At 32.9% G+C, this 20,170-nt stretch overlaps 1 protein-coding gene across 1 annotated transcript; it reads left to right on the top strand.

Annotated features, from left to right (window-relative positions):
* The first annotated feature begins 3,394 nt into the window (after positions 1–3,394).
* On the top strand, positions 3,395–19,593 carry LOC141294289 (interleukin-6 receptor subunit beta-like). The gene is made up of 15 exons (XM_073826363.1): positions 3,395–3,539; positions 6,656–6,782; positions 6,912–7,087; positions 7,193–7,329; positions 7,413–7,437; positions 9,900–10,040; positions 11,064–11,143; positions 11,220–11,445; positions 11,646–11,786; positions 11,878–11,976; positions 14,328–14,471; positions 14,633–14,782; positions 14,928–15,012; positions 18,489–18,558; positions 18,950–19,593. Exons 1-15 carry the CDS (start codon positions 3,485–3,487, stop codon positions 19,298–19,300), a joined length of 2,007 nt encoding a protein of 668 aa, XP_073682464.1. The 5' UTR covers positions 3,395–3,484; the 3' UTR covers positions 19,301–19,593.
* Positions 19,594–20,170: the final 577 nt, after the last annotated feature.

The following is a 20,170-nucleotide window of genomic DNA, read 5'->3' as shown; positions in this document are numbered from 1 at the left end:
GTAAATTTGAATTGGAATTCCCTTAATTACTTCAATTCATTTTAATTTCTCAGTCAGAAAAAGAACAAAACTGATTGCAGTGGAAACCTTTGTTTAATTTTTTTTTAACATAGGAACATTTTACAAGTGAATTACATTAATTTTTTATTTATTTTTTAACATTTGAATGAGTCAGCATCAGAGGAAGTGAATGTCACCATTTCCAGAAAACCTTTCCATTGACCTTTTTAACAAACGTGCAGTCATCATAAACAAGACATAAAAGCATGATTTTTTTTTTGTGATCTACTTTCATTTTAATTTTGCATAAGCTTTGAAGAAACTTCAGTGAAGTTGGAAAGCTCTCCTCTCAGATGAGCACTCAGCGTACCTTCACTGCTTAGCTACACCGTTACTATTAATAACTTCAGGAAGCAGTTAATATCACCGTAAGAGTAGCCACAGAGTGTGGTTAAATAGAAGCCTTCCTATCCCCTTACCCACAATCACACCTAATAGAACTGAAACCATTTCACGCTGATCATTTGACAGAAACCTGGATAGTCAACTGTAAACCAAAATGGTAAAATAGACATATAGATACATACAGTTGTCTAAAGAAATATAGACAGACTGAGCTGAGCTCATTGTTATTTGAGCATCACCTAAGTACTGTAACTACATTGATGTTTGTATTGTTATATTTTCCATTTTAAAGTTTTAGTAATTTCATTGTGTTTTTGTCATTTTTAGTAGTTTTAATCTTTATATATGTTGATGAATTATTGTTTTAATTTTAGTTATTTTAGTACATGAACTAAATTCAATAAGAGAAATATTGCTTTGGCAAGTGTTTTTGATGATGTTAATTTTAGTTCAGGTATACTTTACTATAAAGAGAACAGGCACACAATAAACAAAGCAAAACAAAATGAAGTAAAATGTTCCATTTTAATTTGAGCAAATGCTTTAGTAATTTCATTGTTTTTGTCATTTTTAGTAGTTTTTTATTTAAATAGGTATTATTATTGCACAAAAAGTGCACAAAAAGCAAAACAAAACAAAGAAGCAAAGCGTTACAAAACAAAACAAAAAAGTGAAGCAAAACAAAACAAAACATTAAAGCAAACCTAAACAAAACAAAAAAGCGAAGCAAAAAGAAAACAAAAAGCGAATCAAAACAAAACAGAACAAAAAAGTGAAGCAAAGCAAAACTAAACAAAACAAAACAGAACAGAACATAATAGCAAGCAAAACAAAGTAAAACAAAACAAAAATGCAAAGCAAAGCAAAACAAAACAAAAAGTGAAGCAAAAAAGTGAAGCAAAACAAAACAATTACGTGTAGCAAAACAAAACAAAACAAAACAAAGAAGCAAAGCATTACAAAACAAAACAAAAAAGTGAAGCAAAACGAAACAAAATGAAGTGAAGCAATGCAAAGCAAAACAAAACAGTAAAGCAAACCTAAACAAAACAAAAAAGCAAAGCAAAACAAAACAAAACAAAAAAGCGAATCAAAACAAAACAAAACAGAACAAAAAAGCAAGCAAAGCAAAAACAAAACAAAAAAGCAAAGTAAAACAAAAAAGTTAAACAAAACAAAAAAGTGAAGCAAAGCAAAACTAAACAAAACAGAACATAAAAGCAAGCAAAACAAAGTAAAACAAAACAAAAAAGTGAAGCAAAACGAAACAAAATGAAGTGAAGCAATGCAAAGCAAAACAAAACAGTAAAGCAAACCTAAACAAAACAAAAAAGCAAAGCAAAACAAAACAAAACAAAAAAGCGAATCAAAACAAAACAAAACAGAACAAAAAAGCAAGCAAAGCAAAAACAAAACAAAAAAGCAAAGTAAAACAAAAAAGTTAAACAAAACAAAAAAGTGAAGCAAAGCAAAACTAAACAAAACAGAACATAAAAGCAAGCAAAACAAAGTAAAACAAAACAAAAAAGCAAAGCAAATAAAAAAGCAAAAAGTGAAGCAAAGCAAAACAAAAAAGCAAAGCAAAGCAAAAATGCAAAACAAAACAGTAAAACAAAACAAAAAAGCAAAGCAAATAAAAAAGCAAAAAGTGAAGCAAAGCAAAACAAAAAAGCAAAGCAAAGCAACGCAAAACAAAACAAAACAAAACAAAACAAAAAAGCGAAGCAAAGCAAAACAAAAAAGTGAAGCAAAACAAAACAATGACGTGTAGCAAAACAACAAAACAAAGAAGCAAATCATTACAAAACAAAACAAAAAAGTGAAGCAAAACAAAACAAAATGAAGTGAAGCAATGCAAAACAAAACAAAACAAAACAGTAAAGCAAACCTAAACAAAACAAAACAGTAAAGCAAAGCAAAACAAAAAAGTGAATCAAAACAAAACAAAACAGAACAAATAAGCAAGCAAAGCAAAAACAAAATGAAAAAGCAAAGTAAAACAAGAAAGTAAAACAAAACAAAAAAGCAAAGCAAAGCAAAGCAAAACTAAACAAAAAAGCAAGCAAAGCAAAACAGAACAAAAACCAAAGTAAAACAAAACAAAAATGCGAAGCAAAACTAAATAAAACAGAACAGAACAAAAAAGTGAAGCAAAGCAAAACAAAACAAAAGTGAAGCAAAACAAAAAAATGAAGCAAAGCATTGCAAAACAAAACAAAAAAGTAAAGCAAAACAAAAAACAATGAAGTGAAGCAACGCAAAGCAAAACAAAACAGTAAAACAAAACAAAAAAGCAAAGCAAAGCAAATAAAAACAAAGCAAAAAGTAAAGCAAATCACAACAAAAAAGCAAAGCAAAGCAAAACATTAGAAAAAGCATTAAAAATAAAGTAGGTTTAATTGGTGGCATTACACCAATGGTGGCAGATGACGCATTACAAGGCATCATTACAGGATGACTGAGTGAAAGGGGATTTTTGCCATTCCTTTCTGAGTCAACTAACTAAATTATTTACATAGTTTTAAGTATATACATTCGTTTAAAGGGTTTGAGTGTTCAAGAAGAGGGAGACTCTAACAAATGAAAAGAGGATGTAGAAATGCAGTCGGTTTCAGGGGTCAAATCCTGATTACTCTAAAGCACCACTTTACTGAAAGCTGCCCACGGCAGGTTAATGATCATTTAGTTGGAAAGCGTTCTCAATAGTCGCACACAACTAGGTTTATGATCTGTAAGCAAGCCATGTCGCCTTTCCAACCTGCACATTCAGGTTAGAAGCCGAAGATGCAACATTTAGGGGTGTAGCAGGTAACCAAATGTCTTTTTTCTCATGAAGTGAGACAAGCTTCCCCTGCTGATCTCGTGTTGTGGTTTGTGGTGTTGCAGTAGTTAGCACCTCATTCTGCCCCAGAAACACACACAACTAAGTACGTTCAGACTAAACACCTTCAGCCCAGTCTAGATGACTTCAGACCCAGCGACTGTTAATGTAAATCTTTTCTGGCTACAATGGTCACCTTGAAACGCCTGTGTATTGGTCACGTCTTATGAGTGAGGAGCTTTCTGAACACTAGAAGCGATGAGGATGATAGTGGCTGTGCTGGTGCTTGTTGTTTCTGTCAGTCTGACTGAAGGTATGTATGTCATTCACTTTCATCCGTCATGGCTGACGGCACATATGCAACACCGCAGAGAGAGATGATATTAAGATTAGATTGATAGAGTTTTACGGAAGTAAAGATATAGTTTTCAGCCGACTGTAACAGTGCTCTCGTCTCAGATGGTGTGTAGATTTTATCAGAGCTGTGAACCTACGAGCACCATTTGCCTAAACCGCCATTAAACAACTAAAAAACCACAGGATGTAAACAAATTCAAGGAACGGCTTTTAAGCCGATGTTTTTATCATTACATCAGACCTATTTAAACACAGGCTTATAAATGTAAATAGCTGACTTATGGGTCAAAGACGTTAAGATGTCCATGTCAAAAGAAATTTACGAAAGTAGAAAGCACATTAAATGTATATAAAGTGTCTACTTTTAAGGTTTTAATGTTTTGGAGAATAAAATGTCAAATTTTGGTTGAAACTGGTTGAATATTTTAACACAATATTTATGTACAAATTCAAACAACATGCTTATTCTGACTCGTGCATATTAAAATATATAAAAGAATAAGGGCGCATATTAAATTTAAATTTTGAGTTAAAAATTCTTACTGACAAATGGGCAAAACCTAGGATAGTTGCACATTTTTATAATAAACTAATTAGTGTTTGGGGTGAAAGTAATTCATCTTTTAATGTGTCATACATTGATTTTTGTTGTAAATATGCTTGGCAAGATTTTTACACTGAGTTACATTTTGGTGGGTGTCTTCTGTAAAGTAGGGAAACATGTATGATATGTATATTTTGCTTAGAAAAACAAAAACAAAAATGCAATTAAATTTAAGAGAAAAGTTTTTAATTTTTGTGAGGAAAAACAACAATTTAAAGCATTATTACACTTAAATACATAGTTTTTATGCTTAATCCCTTTTTCATCTTTGACCCTTATGGATCAGAAATGTGTAATGCTTTTGAAAGATGTTGTATAGCTGCATTTGTTTGATCAAAAATACAGTAAATTGTGACATTTTAATGTAAAATAACTGTTTTCTATTTGAAAATATTTTAAAATGTAATGCAATTTATTTCTGTAATGCAAAGCTGAATTTTCAGCTTTTTATATATATATATTTTTTTTCATTCAAAAGAACAGAATATATTTGAAGTAGAAATCTTTTGTAACGTGTCACTTCAGATCAATTTTATACATCCTTGTTAAATATTTTATTTTAAAAAAGCAGAAAAACAACTTTTTAGATTTAATGATAATAATAATAATCATATTAAAATGAATTCTATTACATGACACTAAAAAAACTGGAGTAACAGCTACTGAAAATTCAGCTTTGATCACAGGAATAAATTACAAATATATGCAGAAATAAATTTGACCAGTAGTGCATGTATTTTAGATTACTTACAAACTGTAGTCTGTTACTGCTTACAGATTACATAATGAAAATTGTAGTTAATAACTAATATAGGTTATGCAATTAAGGTAACATGTTCTGACTACTTTTCAGATTACATTTTTTAATCAAACTTGTTTTAAACCTACCATCAAACATACCATAATGATTACATAATGAAATTTGTAGTTAGTAACTAATCAAAACGAAGTAAAACAAAACAGCAAAGCAAATCTAAATAAAACAAAGCAAAGCAAAACAAAACAAAACAAAACAACGAAGCAAAGTAAACCAAAACAAAAAAATCGAAGTAAAACAAAACAAAAGCAAAGCAACAACGTAATACTAGCATCTAATTTTTAAGAATTTTACTAAATATAAAAAGCAGTAATACTGACTTTGATATTTGGTTGCTTTTTGTCCTGCCCCTCTATTTACGACTGGGTAAATAGTGACAGTGTGTTTCCATTACAGATTTGCACAAAACTTTGGCGATATTTTATAAAAGTTGATTACAATATATAGCGAAATGATGGCGTTTCTATTAACCGATGTTATGTGACTAAAACTTTTTTTTTTTTCCTTTTCCTCTCAATGGATTTTTGTGGGATTTTGGCTATATTTAATTCAGAGTGTCTATTTACGCTAGGTGCAAATAGCTATTTACACAAACTCCACCCACCAATGTGTTATTGGCATAGTCAACACTACAAAAGATGGCTGGTAATTGTCAGCTTCAGTGTGGTGCAGAGGATAAATCGCGTTTCACTCTTTTCGACACGGGTTCGAATCCACCTTCTGGCGAACTTTTTTTCTTCCTTTTTAAATCTCATATCGGAAAGGCATTTATTTTCAATACAAATGAAGGACATATTTGAAAAGTTACAAATAAAATATCGGTTAAGGTAAGGGTCAGTGTAGGGAGGGCTTATTGTCCCAATAAGGCAGTGCCATATAATACATTGAATTAAAATGATAATTTACACACAGGACATAATTACTGCATACTGTTTTTATGAACTACAATACTGAGGTGCAGATAATTGAGTCTGTTTGTAATAAGTATTATAAATATCAGAAAATCCAGCTCTTTCAACATAGTGTAAATATAAATATTTGCCCTTGATGTAAATAGCATCTATTGTTAAGAAAATATGCTATTTTCACTTAGTGCAATTAGGTGATTTTTCAGGCAATTCGAAAAAAGAATATTTTGCACAAATCCCACAAAAATCCTTTGCCATGATTAATCGTGAGAGGAAATAAATAAGTTTTAGTCGCATAACATTGTTAATGTTAATGTATTTTTAATCGACATGTTTAAAATATCGCCAAAGTTTTGTGCAAATCAGTAATGGAAACGCAGCTATTGAATGTGACCTGTAAATGCGAAAAAAACGTTTCCATTGCTGTTTTGCGAAATATTAGTTTTTCGAATTGTAAGAAAAACACACTTTTTTGCAAGCAACTTTTTTTGCGGGCAAATCGACTTTGCAGACTGTTTTGTAGGATAGCTACGTTACAAACTGCGAACAAATATATTTTTCGATACCCATATGAACCCATATGACCTGCTCTTTAATTTGCGGAACCTGATTACGTAATCCAGATTACATGTAATCAGTTACTACCCAGCATTGTCCCTATGTGTGTGTATATTGAGTTACAATCAAATTTACACAACAAACCTACATATATTGATTTTTCCATTCTGTAAATGTTCTTAAAGCAACAGGATGTGTGTCTACAAGTGGTCTACACTGTTACAAAAAATCAACTAGACGAGAAGAGGACTTCACGTGTGAATGGGATGTGAGAAACCCTGAGAAAATGCAAACACACACTCTTTATATATGGTGAGTTCATGAATGTAACACAAATAAATCATGATGTCTTCATACTCACAAAAACTGTGAATGTAAAAAAATGCTTGATAATGCATTTCAGTCATCAGAAATCTAACTCTTAATTTCTGGTGTGCACAGGGACAGTGAAAATAAACGTTTCCTTACGCATATAAACTGTGGCAATCAATCACAGACAAACATTCTCTTGGAGGAACTAGGAATGCCAAACAGAAAGACAGACATATGGGTACAAACACAAGTGGGCAACCTCACCTGTAATTCTAGCAAAATCTCAGTCATCCTTGGATGCATGGGTAAGTGTATACTAGATTTAGCAAAACAGATGGTGGGATCATAAATGTGTGCATTTTTAAAAAATATATTGGATATGTAATAATCAGCATGATATTTATCAACAGTCAAATACAGTAAACCTCAAATTATCAGCATGAAAAGGTCAGCTGGAATCCTGGATCTTACACTGGACAAACCGAAGGATGACAAAAGTGCTATATATGAGATCAGATGGAGGGAGAGAGATTCTGAATGGCAGAATGTAAGACATTTCAGAAAATATAATATTTTAAAATGCTGAAATAATCTGGTATTTTGCTAATATGATGTGTTCTCCAATTGTAGGTAACATTTGAAACTGAGGACAGAGGTTAGTCCTTATTCTATTAATGCAAATGTGGAGAAATAAGGAAGCCTGAACAGTCTGAACAGTGATTTGTCCTTGTGTTTATAAAAAAAAAAGAGTTAATGCTACGTTCACACCAAACGCGAATATGCGTCTAAATTCGCGCCAGCCTCGCCTAGTTATACGCGTGTGTTCATTCGCGCGTCAGAGGCGAAAGTTTCAAACCCCGTTGGCGGCCATCTTTTTACAAGATGTCTGTTGTTGATCGGCCATTTATCGAAAGAGTCACCGCTCTGTATTTGCTCTGGAGAGCAGAACAACGGCGTAGGGATCATCGTCGCCGTATCTGGGTCCACCAGACCCTTCGGAGGCGAACCCAGTTCGGCGAGTTTCATCATTTGCTCCAGGAGCTGCACCTGGATGACGACCGCTTTCAGCGGTACTTCCGCCAACTCCGGCCGACTACTCACTGCCAAAATTAGACGTTCCGCCATTTTGAATGAGTGACTCCGGGCGGGCCTGCCGCCACAGAATCAAGCAGGCTCCTGATTGGTTAACGCGGCGCGAACTGACGCAGAAGTTCAGATTTTTCAACTCGGGCGGCAGACGCGAATTCGCGTAAAACGCGTGAATGCACAAAAAGCACAATTCGCGTTTAACGCGCTAAACGCCAATTCGTGCCGCAAGAACTCCAGACCCGCGTAAATGCGTTTAAAGTGCGTTCACACTACAGCGCCAAATATGTAAGGAATATTGGACGACGGGCCGTAGAATTCTTAGGAAATAATGCACACCAGAAGTGGTGATGCGGTCATGACGCGAAGCGTTGAATTCTTTTATTAAAGAGTTTTTTAATAAAATATTAAAAAATCTATATATTTATATATGTCTATATGTGACCCTGGACCACAAAACCAGTCATAACGGTAATTATTTGCAAGTTGTACATAATCTTTTAATTGATGTATGGTTTGTTAGGAAAGGGCAATATTTGGCCGAGATACAACTATTTGAAAATCTGCAATCTGAGGGTGCAAAAAAATCTAAATATTGACAAAATCAACTTAAACGTTGTCCAAATGAAGTGCTTAGCAATGCATATTACTAATCAAAAATTAAGTTTTGAAATATTTACAGTAATATTTACAGTACAGAATATTACAGATTTTTGGCATAAAAGAAAAATCGATAATTTTGACTCAATACAATGTATTGTTGGCTATTGCTACTAATATACCCGTGCTACTTCAGACTGGTTTTGTGGTCCAGGGTCTCACACACACATCACTTGTCTTTGCATCAGCTGCAATTGACGTCATACATCCTCTTGATTTCCGCTTTAAAGGGCATCTATTATGCCCCATTTTACATGATATTCTAAAGTTTTAGCTCAAAATACCCCACAGATCATGTATTATGTCATTTTGAAAATGCAAGCAATTTTGAGGTTTTTAGGTTTGATTATCATGTCTATTGCGCTGAAATCACGTTTTAAGCTATATTAGTTTAAACTTCTGATATAGGGTTTTCTGAGTGCACACATCTGAAGCACGCACACAGAAAGCGGCTGTCACACAGCATGTGATTACTAAACTAAGTTTCTTTCATGTCTTATTGCTCTTAAACTGTCAAATACACAGAAGTTTATGTTAAAAACACAAAAACATTCGGTTAAATGTCTGTGAAGGTAAACAGTTGGGAAATAAATCACAGGTTTATATTAGATCTGTGTGGCAGCAGCATAATATACAGTAAATAAATCAAGAAATCCACTGCTCTCTTGTCTCCTCTGAGGCTGGGACACTTATTAGTGTTCTGTGCTCGCCTGTGAAGCCAACGACTGGTTACACCTTTGTCGCTTGCGAAAACATGATGGCTATGTCATGGGTGGAAACGTTCAGATTAAGGGATGTAATATAATAAGATCCCTTTACCACGTCACAGGGAGAGCAAACTCTGACCTTGCAGATGCTTGCAGGAAAAGGCTTACCAAAATAAAGTTACTGGGTCGCCCCTCCACGTTTTCTGGGTGGGTAGATGCACCAGGAATCCGATTATAGCATTTAAACATGGAAAAAGTCAGGTTTTCATGATATGTCACCTTTTAATTATAGGTAAAATTGGTTAAAATACATCAAAAGAGATTTGTCTACATCACATTGCAAAGGCAAAGTCCAGTTGAGTACATCAGTGTGCACTACTGTATACTTCATATTTTAGCAATTGAAATAGGCCATAAAGGTATACTTTTCATGTAAAAATGTGCATACCGTGTTACTACACAGTATTATTTTTCCATGATGTAGAAAGAGCATGTGCTCATGGTTGCCAGGTTTGGAAGATTCAGTAAAGTCTGACTGGGGGATTTAAACTTTTGAAACTTGGCAACCTTAGCCATTAAAACTTCTCATATTTCTATTACAGTTGAAGATTGTGTTCATCGATCCTAAAAATAAAAAAACTGATTGAGGTGAATGTGTTTATAGATTTCCACCAGCTACATCTACAGAAGCAGAGTTCCTACCAGATCCAACTGAGGCGGCAGGCCAAAGTACAGTCACCTCTATGTAAAGACTCACTACATGCTCTCTGGAGCGACTGGAGCCCAATGGTGGATGTTCCCTTAGGTTTGATTTCAGCTGTATCTGTCAATGAATCTTGCAGTTTCACGTTGCAAAACTATTGTGACCCTGGACCACAAAACCAGTCATAAGGCTCAATTAAAAAATAAATAAGGCCGTGTTCACACTTGGCGTCTTTTTTTTTTTTAACTGCCAGCGTCTGTTTTATATTACAACCCTGTGGAGTACGTGTTTTTAAAAAAAGTCCTGTGTGCTTTTTTAAATGCCACCGCCGGCATCTTTTTCTGCAGCTCAGAGCGTCTTTTCAAGTTGAAAAAAGTTTAACTTTTCTGAAAAAAGCGCCCTACGTCAAGTGCATTTTTGACAGCTGACCAATGACAAGCAAGTAGCTAGACCTGTCATTTCCATAACAACAAAACAAGAAAAATTGGGAAAGGTGTCATTTTATAGACTTTTACTTTATTGTTGTGAACCGACATTAACCTCCCCTTTAACTTCAAAAACCGATGTGCAGTGCCGATAACTTCTTGAGCCGCACATCGACATGTACAGTAACGCCGTTGAGCTTTGAGTGTCCCTTTTTCGAGTCCCGGCTCCCAGACCTTTCCCGATCCCATCCCCCTCTATCTTTCCCACTTCACTTCCTGTCTAAATACCGTCCTATCAAATAAAAAGCAAAAATGTCAAAAAAAAAAAAGAGCCAGAAAAGAAAAGACGCACTCTGCTGCAACGCTGCCAGATTTTTTTTTGTAATTAAAAAAAGGGCCCTTGTCAACTTTTTCTTGTCAAAAAAGACGCCAAGTGTGAACACGGCCTAAGCTTTTCATTGATGTATGGTTTGACTAGGAAAGGACAATATTTGCCTGAGATACAACTATTTGAAAATCTGGAATCTCGGGGTGCAAAAAAAATATCTAAATAAAAATGTATAATCTTGACCGATACAATATTTTGGGCTATTGCTACAAATATATCCGTGCAACTTAAGACTGGTTTTGTGGTCCAAGTTTTTAAAAGTAAAAGCATCTAAAAAAAAATTAATTTAACAGATGTAACACCTCTCTACAGAAATCAGGAGTCCACCTGTAGTACGCTGGGTACAAACTAACCAGACACATGGTACCAGGCATATTACACTTTCCTGGGATGTAAGTATAAAGCAACAGAGCTGGTTGAAGATTTAAAAATTTGATTTGAATGATGCTAAAATGTAGTTTTTTTTAGGCACCACCTGCTGAAGAGTCTGTAGGGGGTGTAAAGTACACTCTGACCCTCTCAGTTTGGCCTTGTAAAAAATACAGTGGAATGCAACACTCAACTGTTAATCAAACCTATAATATATCAATAACATATTCAGAGGCCAGGATTTCCATAATTGCAACTAACAAAGTTGGAAGTTCACCACATCCCCATCAGCCCATCATTATTCCCGCTGTGAAACATCTATACTGTAAGTCTTAGTGTGGGTTTTTTGAGGTACAGTATGTGTGTTAGAGTGCATGCGCTTATGGCAGGATGCATATGTAAGGGGGGTTTTGGTGACTGAGAGTCTTTAAAGTGTTATTGAAAATTACTCGTTTTCAAAAGGAGAAAAAACCTTGAGAGGAAACAGTAAAATGGAAACTCATGTGAATTTTTGACCATTTTCAGATTGTGAGTCTGACATGCCCTCACATGTCACCAAGGCTAACAAGAAAACCTGCTTAGAATGGTACAAGCTGGAAGACGGTGAGACCCGACCAAAGACAGTAAACAAGACATCTAATAAATCATTCAAGAGCATTACATATGGTAAAATAATTTATCTGATTTAAAGCATTATATTCATGTGTTGTATTGGCATGTGCTAACTTGTGTCTCGTGTCTCTGGTTTTAATTACAGAGGTTGACAATTTTGTACGTCATTATTACTTTCTTCACATCAAGAGGAAGGGCCATTATCAAACTGTCAATATGTGTCCTTTTTACTCAAAACAGAAAGGTAATGAATGCTTTGGAATACAGACCTAAGGATAGTCTCCTAAAGAAGACAAAACTGTAAAGAAAATGTAGTGTACTAAAATTAAATAAAAACAAAGACATAAGCCTAACTAAGTTCCAAATATGACGTTGATATCACAAAAATAGATGATTAATAAAATATGCAATAAGGAAAAAGGCAATAAAAAAGGAGTTCCTAACATGTCCTAACCAGATGCATGCGACAAGATTCCAGCAACAAGCAATTTGGTTGTCCACACCAGTATGGAAGGCCAAATGATTCAAAAACACATGAATTTTCACACATATAACATATTGTATTTTATACATATTTCACACATTCACATGTTGTTTGCACATGAAAAATCAGCGCATTAAATATTAACGTGTGACATTTGGCCTTCCATAATTTGTAAATATTAAAGCTTTTTGACATTATTTAAAGTACATACTGAGTGATACCATCATTATCTTGTAAAACATTAGTTGGTTCGCATTGTGTTAGCAGTTTTAACACACAGTACGTTTATTTGCTATAATTCATGTTCAAGATCTGAGGTAAATGATCTGTTGTTTCTTTCAGTATGGCTGTAGTGTCATTCAAAATGGTATTCAAACTCACATTAGACACATTTAACATTGAATAAAGCACATAATCAGTGCCTGAGATTATCATTGTCTTAGTGTGTATGTTGTTGTTCCAGCCGCGACGTAGCAGAAATAGAATGGAAAGCCATGAAGGTCGAAAACAGGCACATTTTAACATGTAAAAAAACCCGAGGACGTTTACGTGTGACAAAATAATGCATAATCAATGCAATGGAAAGCCAGTAAGGTCAAAAAATGTTAAAAAATTGTAACGTTTTGAGGACGCATAGTTGGCGCTTTATTTACACGTAGAATACGTGAAAAAATGAGGCATAATCATCACAATGGAGTTCAAAAACGTGCAAATTTGAACACGTAAACAACACGTAGTTTGCACGTTGTTTATGGGTAAAATACGTGGTGTTTACACATGAAAAAGAAATGCATAATCAACGCAATGGAAAGCCACTAAGGTCAAAAACTTGCACATTTTAACACGTAAATAACATGTTGAGGATGCATAGTTAGCATGTTGTTTATGCGTAGAATATGTATTGTTTACACGTAAAAAAAAAGCGAGGCAAAATCGAAACAATGGAAAAACAGAAGGTCAAACTAGTGCAAATTTGAACACGTAAACAACATGTCGAGGACGCATTGTTTGTGCGTTATTTATGCATAGAATATGTATTGTTTAGACGTGAAAAAGCGAGGCGTAATTTACGCAATGGAAAGCCAGAAGGTCAAAAACTTGCACATTTTAACACAGAAAACAACACGTTGAGGACACGTTGTTTGCATGTTATTTATGTGTAGAATATGTATTGTTTACACGTGAATAGTGAGGCATAATCAATACAATGGAAAGCCAAAAGGTCAAAAACGTGCAAATTTTAACACGGAAACAAAACGTCGAGGACGCGTAAACAACATGTTGAGGACGCATTGTTCGTGCGTTATTTATGCATAGAATACGTATTGTTTTGATGTGGAAATGCGAGGCGTAATTTACGCAATGGAAAGCCAGAAGGTCAAAAACGTGCACATTTTAACACAGAAAACAACACGTTGAGGACACGTTGTTTGCATGTTATTTATGTGTAGAATATGTATTGTTTACATGTGAAAAAGCAAGGCGTAATCGACACAATGGAATGCCAAAAGGTGAAAAACATGCAAATTGAACACGTAAACAACACATTGAGGATGTAAAAAGTTTTCACCAGTTTCAACTTAAAAATTTAAGTTTAGCAGCTGCCTTAAAATTTTAAGTTAAATCAACTTAAATCATTTAAATGCACAAGTTAAATCAACTCATTTTTATTGTAATAAGTTAAAATGACTTGTAGTTTTAAGCTGATTTAACTTAAAAATGGCAGCTGCTGAACTTAGGTTTTTAAGTTGAATCTGGTGAAAACTTTTACAGTGGGTTGCACGTTATGTGTAAAATATGTATTGTTTACATGTGAATAGTGAGGCATAATCAACACAATGGAAATCCAAAAGGTCAAAAACGTGCAAATTTTAACACGTAAACAACACGTTGCATGTGGCATAGAGTGTAGTAGTGGAAGGCAACCCTCTAGGCGTACAGTAATGGTTCGACCCTAATGCCCAACAGCCAATCACACTCACCTGATCAATCTTGTCAAGTGGCCAGACGGATCAAAATCACGCAAATTGATGTCTGAGATTACGTGTCAATTACATGTCGATCTCATAATGATCTCTAATTTTCACAATGGAACATTTGCTTTTTTTCAGCACCTGATAATGGTCCAGCCAATCTGAAAATTTCTGATTTGAAACATGAATCAGCTGTTGTAAGTTGGCTTTCCATTCCTGTGGCGGAGCAGCGAGGATTTCTACAGCATTATGTAATTTGGATATCTGGACAGGGAAACACAAGTAAGCTGACAGTTTATAGTATTCCTAATCATTTAATTGCTATTGAAATCGCAGCTGTAGATTTTTACTTGTATGATGAACAACCTAACCCATAATAAACATATCAACACTGAATTCACCAGAGGAGTAACATGTTTTGCTTTCTGCTCCTCTTGCTTTAGAGTTCCATAAAGTCCCAGCAAATAAAACCAGCTTCTTGATCAAGGACCTCCACCCAGGGACCTCTTACACCGTATATATAGCTGGAGAGACAGAAGCTGGCAATGGGCCGAACTCGACGGTGAATTTTGAAACAAACTCCAAAGAAAAGGGTACTGAAACACAGTCATTCTGAAATGAGAAATGATTATGCAGAACTAAAACGTTTATTTGAATGGTGTGCCTTTTGTCAAAGAAACACAATGAGGTGTGAGAATATACCTGCCAACAGCAAATGTGTTGTGCCATTTCATTCAGGCTTATCGTGGCAGGACCTCACCATCCTGAGTGTCTGCGTGCTTGCCCTCTTGTGTACTTTAATCTGCTCCGTAGCTGCCAGGAGGTGAGATCACCATAACCCAGAACAACTGATTCAGGAGCAAGATATGTTATATTGTACATAATCAAGGTCATGGTTTCAAATACCAGGGAACACATGCTTTAAAGAAAATCTGGCTTTATTCTTAAATTGCTAAAGTTCTTTTTGAATCATTTGGACTTTATTGTCAAAATATTACCATAGATATATGAAAAATATAATTTTGTTAAAATATTACAGGTTTAATCTTGTATTGCTGCAAAGTAGTCTCATAATTTTGACTTCATTCTAAAAATTTTATAGCTTTGATATTGTGATACCACTTTGTTTTTGTAATTTTATATTCAAAATATAATTTTTTACCCCAGTATATATAGTAATTTAAAATATTTTTATATATTACCACTTTTATCTAATTTTGATCATAATTTGGGCTTTATTCTCAAATTTTTGACTTTTTCTTAAAATATTATGACTTGAATCTCATTTTACTGCAACTTTATCTCTTCATTTTGACTTTATTCTCAAAATAGTACAAATTTAATCTTGTCTTGGTTGTAATTTTGATTTTATTTTCAAAATATTACAACTTTACTTTTGTATTTTTTGTAATTTTAACTATTTGAAAAATATTACAACTTTAATCTCATATTGGTCATAATTTAGACTTCTCATAATTTTGACATTATTCCTAAAATATTACACTTTTACTCTCATATTACACATAACTTTATCTCATCATTTTGACTTTATTTTTAAAATATTACAACTTTAATCTCATATTGGTCATAATTCTTTAAAAAATTACAATTGTATTACTGTAATTTGTCTTTAATTAAAAAAAATTTAAACGCTTTATTCTGATAATTTTGGCCTTATTCTTAAATGTTACAATTTAAATCTCATATTACTGCGACTTTATCTCATCATTTTATTTTCAAAACATTACAACTTTATTCTTGTAATACTATGACTTTATTCTTAAAATATTTTTGGTCATAATTTAGACTTTCTTCTCATAATTTTTTACATTATTCTTAAAATATTACACATCTATTCTCATATTACTGCAACTTTATTTTATCATTTTCAATTTATTCCAAAATATTACAACTTTAATCTCATATTGGTCATAATTTGGACTTTATTCTCATAATTTTGACATTATTCTTAAAATATTATGGTTTTATTCTTGTAATTTTTACTTTATTTTTAAAATATTACACATTTATTCTCATATTACTGCAACTTTTTCAAAATATTACAACTTCATTCTTGTAACACTATGACTTTATTCTCATAATTCTGGCTTTATATTTAAAATATTACAACTTTAATTTTGTATTGGCTGTAATTTTGTCTACTCTTAAAATATTGCAACTTTTTTCTTGTAATATTACAATCGTAATTGTATATTAAAACTTTAATCCCATATTGGTCGTAATTTTTTTTTCTTCAAAATGTTATAACTTAATTTTTATAACTTAAAATAATACAACTTTATTCTTATAATACTATGTCTTTATTCTCAGAAGTTTAATTTTGTATTTGCAGTAATTTTAACTATTTTTTATATAACTTTAATCTCATTTTGTCCATAATTTAGATTTACTTCTCAAAATTTGTATTTCATTATTAAAATATTTCAGCTTTATTCTTATAATTTTGACTTTATTCCTAAAATATTACAACTTTAATCTCATATTACTGCAACTTTATCTCATAGTTTTTTACTTTATTCTCAAAATATTACAACTTCAATCTTGTATTAGTCATACTTTTTTCTTTATTTTCAAAATACTACAGCTTTATTCTTGTAACACTATGACTTTCCCCCCATAATTTTGACTTTATTCTAAAAATATTACAACTTTAATCTTGCATTGGTTGTAATTTTGATTTTATTTTCAAAATATTACCACTTTGTTCTTGTAATACTATGATTTTTCCCCATAATTTTGACTTCATTCTCAAAATATTACAATTTTAATCTCATTTTGGCCATAATTTAGATTTACTTCTCAGAATATAGACTTTATTATTAATATATTACAGTTTTATTTTTTGTAATTTTGACTTTATTCTTAAAATATAATGATTTGATTCTCATATTACTGCAACTTTCACATCATTTTGACTGTATTCTTAAAATATTACAACTTGAATCTTGTATTGGTTGCAATTTTGATTTTATTTTCAAAATATTACAACTTTATTCTTGTAATACTATGACTTTTTCCCCATAATTTTGACTTTATTCTCAAAATATTACAATTTTAATCTTGTATTGGTCATACATTTTAATAATTAAAAAAAAGGTAAAATTATTCTCATAATTTTGACTTTATTCCTAAAATATTGCGACTTTAATCTCATATTACTGGAACTTTATCTTATCATTTTGACTTTATTCTCAAAATATTACAACTTCAATCTTGTACTGGTTGTAGTTTTAACTATTCTTAAAATATTACAACTTTAATCTCATATTGGTCATAATTTTTACTTTATTTTCTAAATCAACTTTATTTATGTAATTTTGACTTTATTCTTAAAATATTAAAACTATTATTTTGACAGTATTCTTATAATATTACATCTTTAATCTCATATTACTGGAACTTTATCTTATCATTTTGACTTTATTCTCAAAATAATACAACTTCAATCTTGTATTAGTCATATTTTTTCTTTATTTTCACAATACTACAAGTTTATTCTTGTAACACTATGACTTTTTTCCCATAATTTTGACTTTATTCTCAAAATATTACAACTTTAATCACATTTTGGCCATAATTTAGATTTACTTCTCAGGATTTTGACTTTATTCTTAAAATATTACAACTTTAGTCTTGTATTGGTTGCAATTTTAATTTTATTTTCAAAATATTACAACTTTATTCTTGTAATACTATGACTTTAATCTTGTATTGGTCATACATTTTAATAATTAAAAAAAGAGTAAAATTATTCTCATAATTTTGACTTTATTCCTAAAATATTGCGACTTTAATCTCATATTCCTGGAACTTTATCTTATCATTTTGACTTTATTCTCAAAATATTACAAATTTAATCTTGCACTGGTTGTTATTTTGACTTTATTTTCAAATATTACAACTTTAATCTCATGTTGGTCATAATTTTGACTTTATTCTTTAAATATTACAGTTTTAATCTTGTAATTTTGACTATATTCTTAAAATATTAAAACTATTCTCATAATTTTGACAGTATTCTTATAATATTACAACTCTAATCTTATATTACTGGAACTTTATCTTCATAATTTTTTCTTTATTTTCAAAATACTACAACTTTATTCTTGTAACACTATGACTTGATTCTCATGGTTTTGACTTGATTCTTAAAACTTGTACTGAAATCTTGTACTGGTCGTCATTTGGACTATTCTTCAAATATTAAACATGTATTTGCACTTAAATATAAATGTTTTTACCAGGTAAAATTTCTTTAACTGTCTCTCTGCTTTGCAGACTGAAGCTGTTACCTAAGGTACCCAGTCCTGTGATTGATACAACAGAATTCAGATGTCCGGAAGAGCAGGTTAGCAAAATCAAACTGCTTAAGAATCGAAACCTACTGGATTTCCATTGAAACAGCCCTAATATTTTAAAAAGGCATGTGTGTGTGCTGAACCTTACAATGACCCAAATCTCGAAATCTTCCTTCATTCTTGTGGTGAGGTCAAACTACCAACCACAACACGTCACGTCAGCGCATTTGCAATGATGTACTTCAAAAGCAGACAGAGAAAAAGACTGAAGGATAGCTACACTGCACATCTCATAGAACAGATTTACATAAATTATAGACACGACCTACTAATGAAAGTGACGTAAAATAAATGGAGGGTATATTTTGTAATTAAACCAGTCTTATTGTGCGTGAGTCATCAGCGCATGCTTTTCCAAATGAGAAAATGTTTGTGTTGCAGGACCTGAGCCAGATGATGGAGGAGGTGCACGAATTCGTTCTCCTGCTGCGCCAAGATCTCAGCAAACCCGGGGAGAACGTGACCCCTGAGCAGAACACTTTACTGCAAGACTTTGGGCTTGTCGTCTTTGAAGAGGAAGACGAGGAAGACGAAGAGGGTGGAGTTACCGACTTGAGCTCTATGAAATCCTGTTTCTATCCGAATCCTAGTTACAGAGGACAGACGCTACATCTGCCAGAGCCTTTCCACATGACAGACAGCGCTTCAAAGGACAACGACACAGAGTCCACATACAGAAATGGCCTGTTCTTTGAAACAAGAGTCCTGGAGTGTGACAAAACATCACTATAATCAAGAGGACCTGACTGGTAGTAACAAATAAACAAGCCAAACAAAGCTACATGTGTCTTCTGTACAAGCAGGTGCAGTCAGTTAGGGCATCTTTAGCTTTTCTTTAAAGTGCACCTGAGACATAATACTGGAAATAACCCAGTTCTGAGAACACTGTGCGATTCTCAGCAGTTAGTGAAGTTGCAAACACATTCTCACATTCAGGCTCTGTTGTGGTCACTGACGTCACACCCTGCATTCTCATTATGTCTCTGTATGAAGCCAACTGCTTATTAGTGTTTTTACTAATAAAGTTACGGTTAACGTGCTCATCACACACAGGTGCTGTTCAAAAATGCATTAAAAGTGACAGTAAAGACTTCTAGAAACAAAAGATTACTATTTCAAAGAAATGCTGTTCTTTTTAACTTTGTTTTCATCAAAGAATCCAGGAAAAAAATCCCCTCAGAGATGTATCAGTTTCCACAAAAACATGAAGCAGCACAACTTTTTTTTAAAGGTGCCAAAGAATGCATTGATACAATATTTTAAATTGTTCTCTGATATCTACATAGAAGGTATATGGCATAGAAAAGGGCAAAAATTCTCCAGAAACGGTTTTACAGGTCTATTTACAATCCTAGGATTTATCCCTAGAATGAAATTGTCTCTTATTACCTTATTTGGAAGGTTCATGAATAATAATGATGAGCTCTGCTCTGATTGGCTGTTTCACAGATCAGCTCATTTAGCTCTCACACAGCAGGAAGGAAACACATGGAGGAAAATATCTATTTAATCACGGAGCTCGAGCCGCTATTAATATGCGGGGCATTGAAACTGTCGTTTTGAATGCACGATAACTTTTGAGATTTGTGATCGCACGTGCTC

This window comes from Garra rufa, chromosome 20, assembly GCF_049309525.1.
Source record: "Garra rufa chromosome 20, GarRuf1.0, whole genome shotgun sequence".
NCBI lineage: Eukaryota > Metazoa > Chordata > Actinopteri > Cypriniformes > Cyprinidae > Garra > Garra rufa.
Note: the sequence above shows the minus strand (reverse complement) of the source record. Positions and strands in the feature narration are given on the sequence as shown.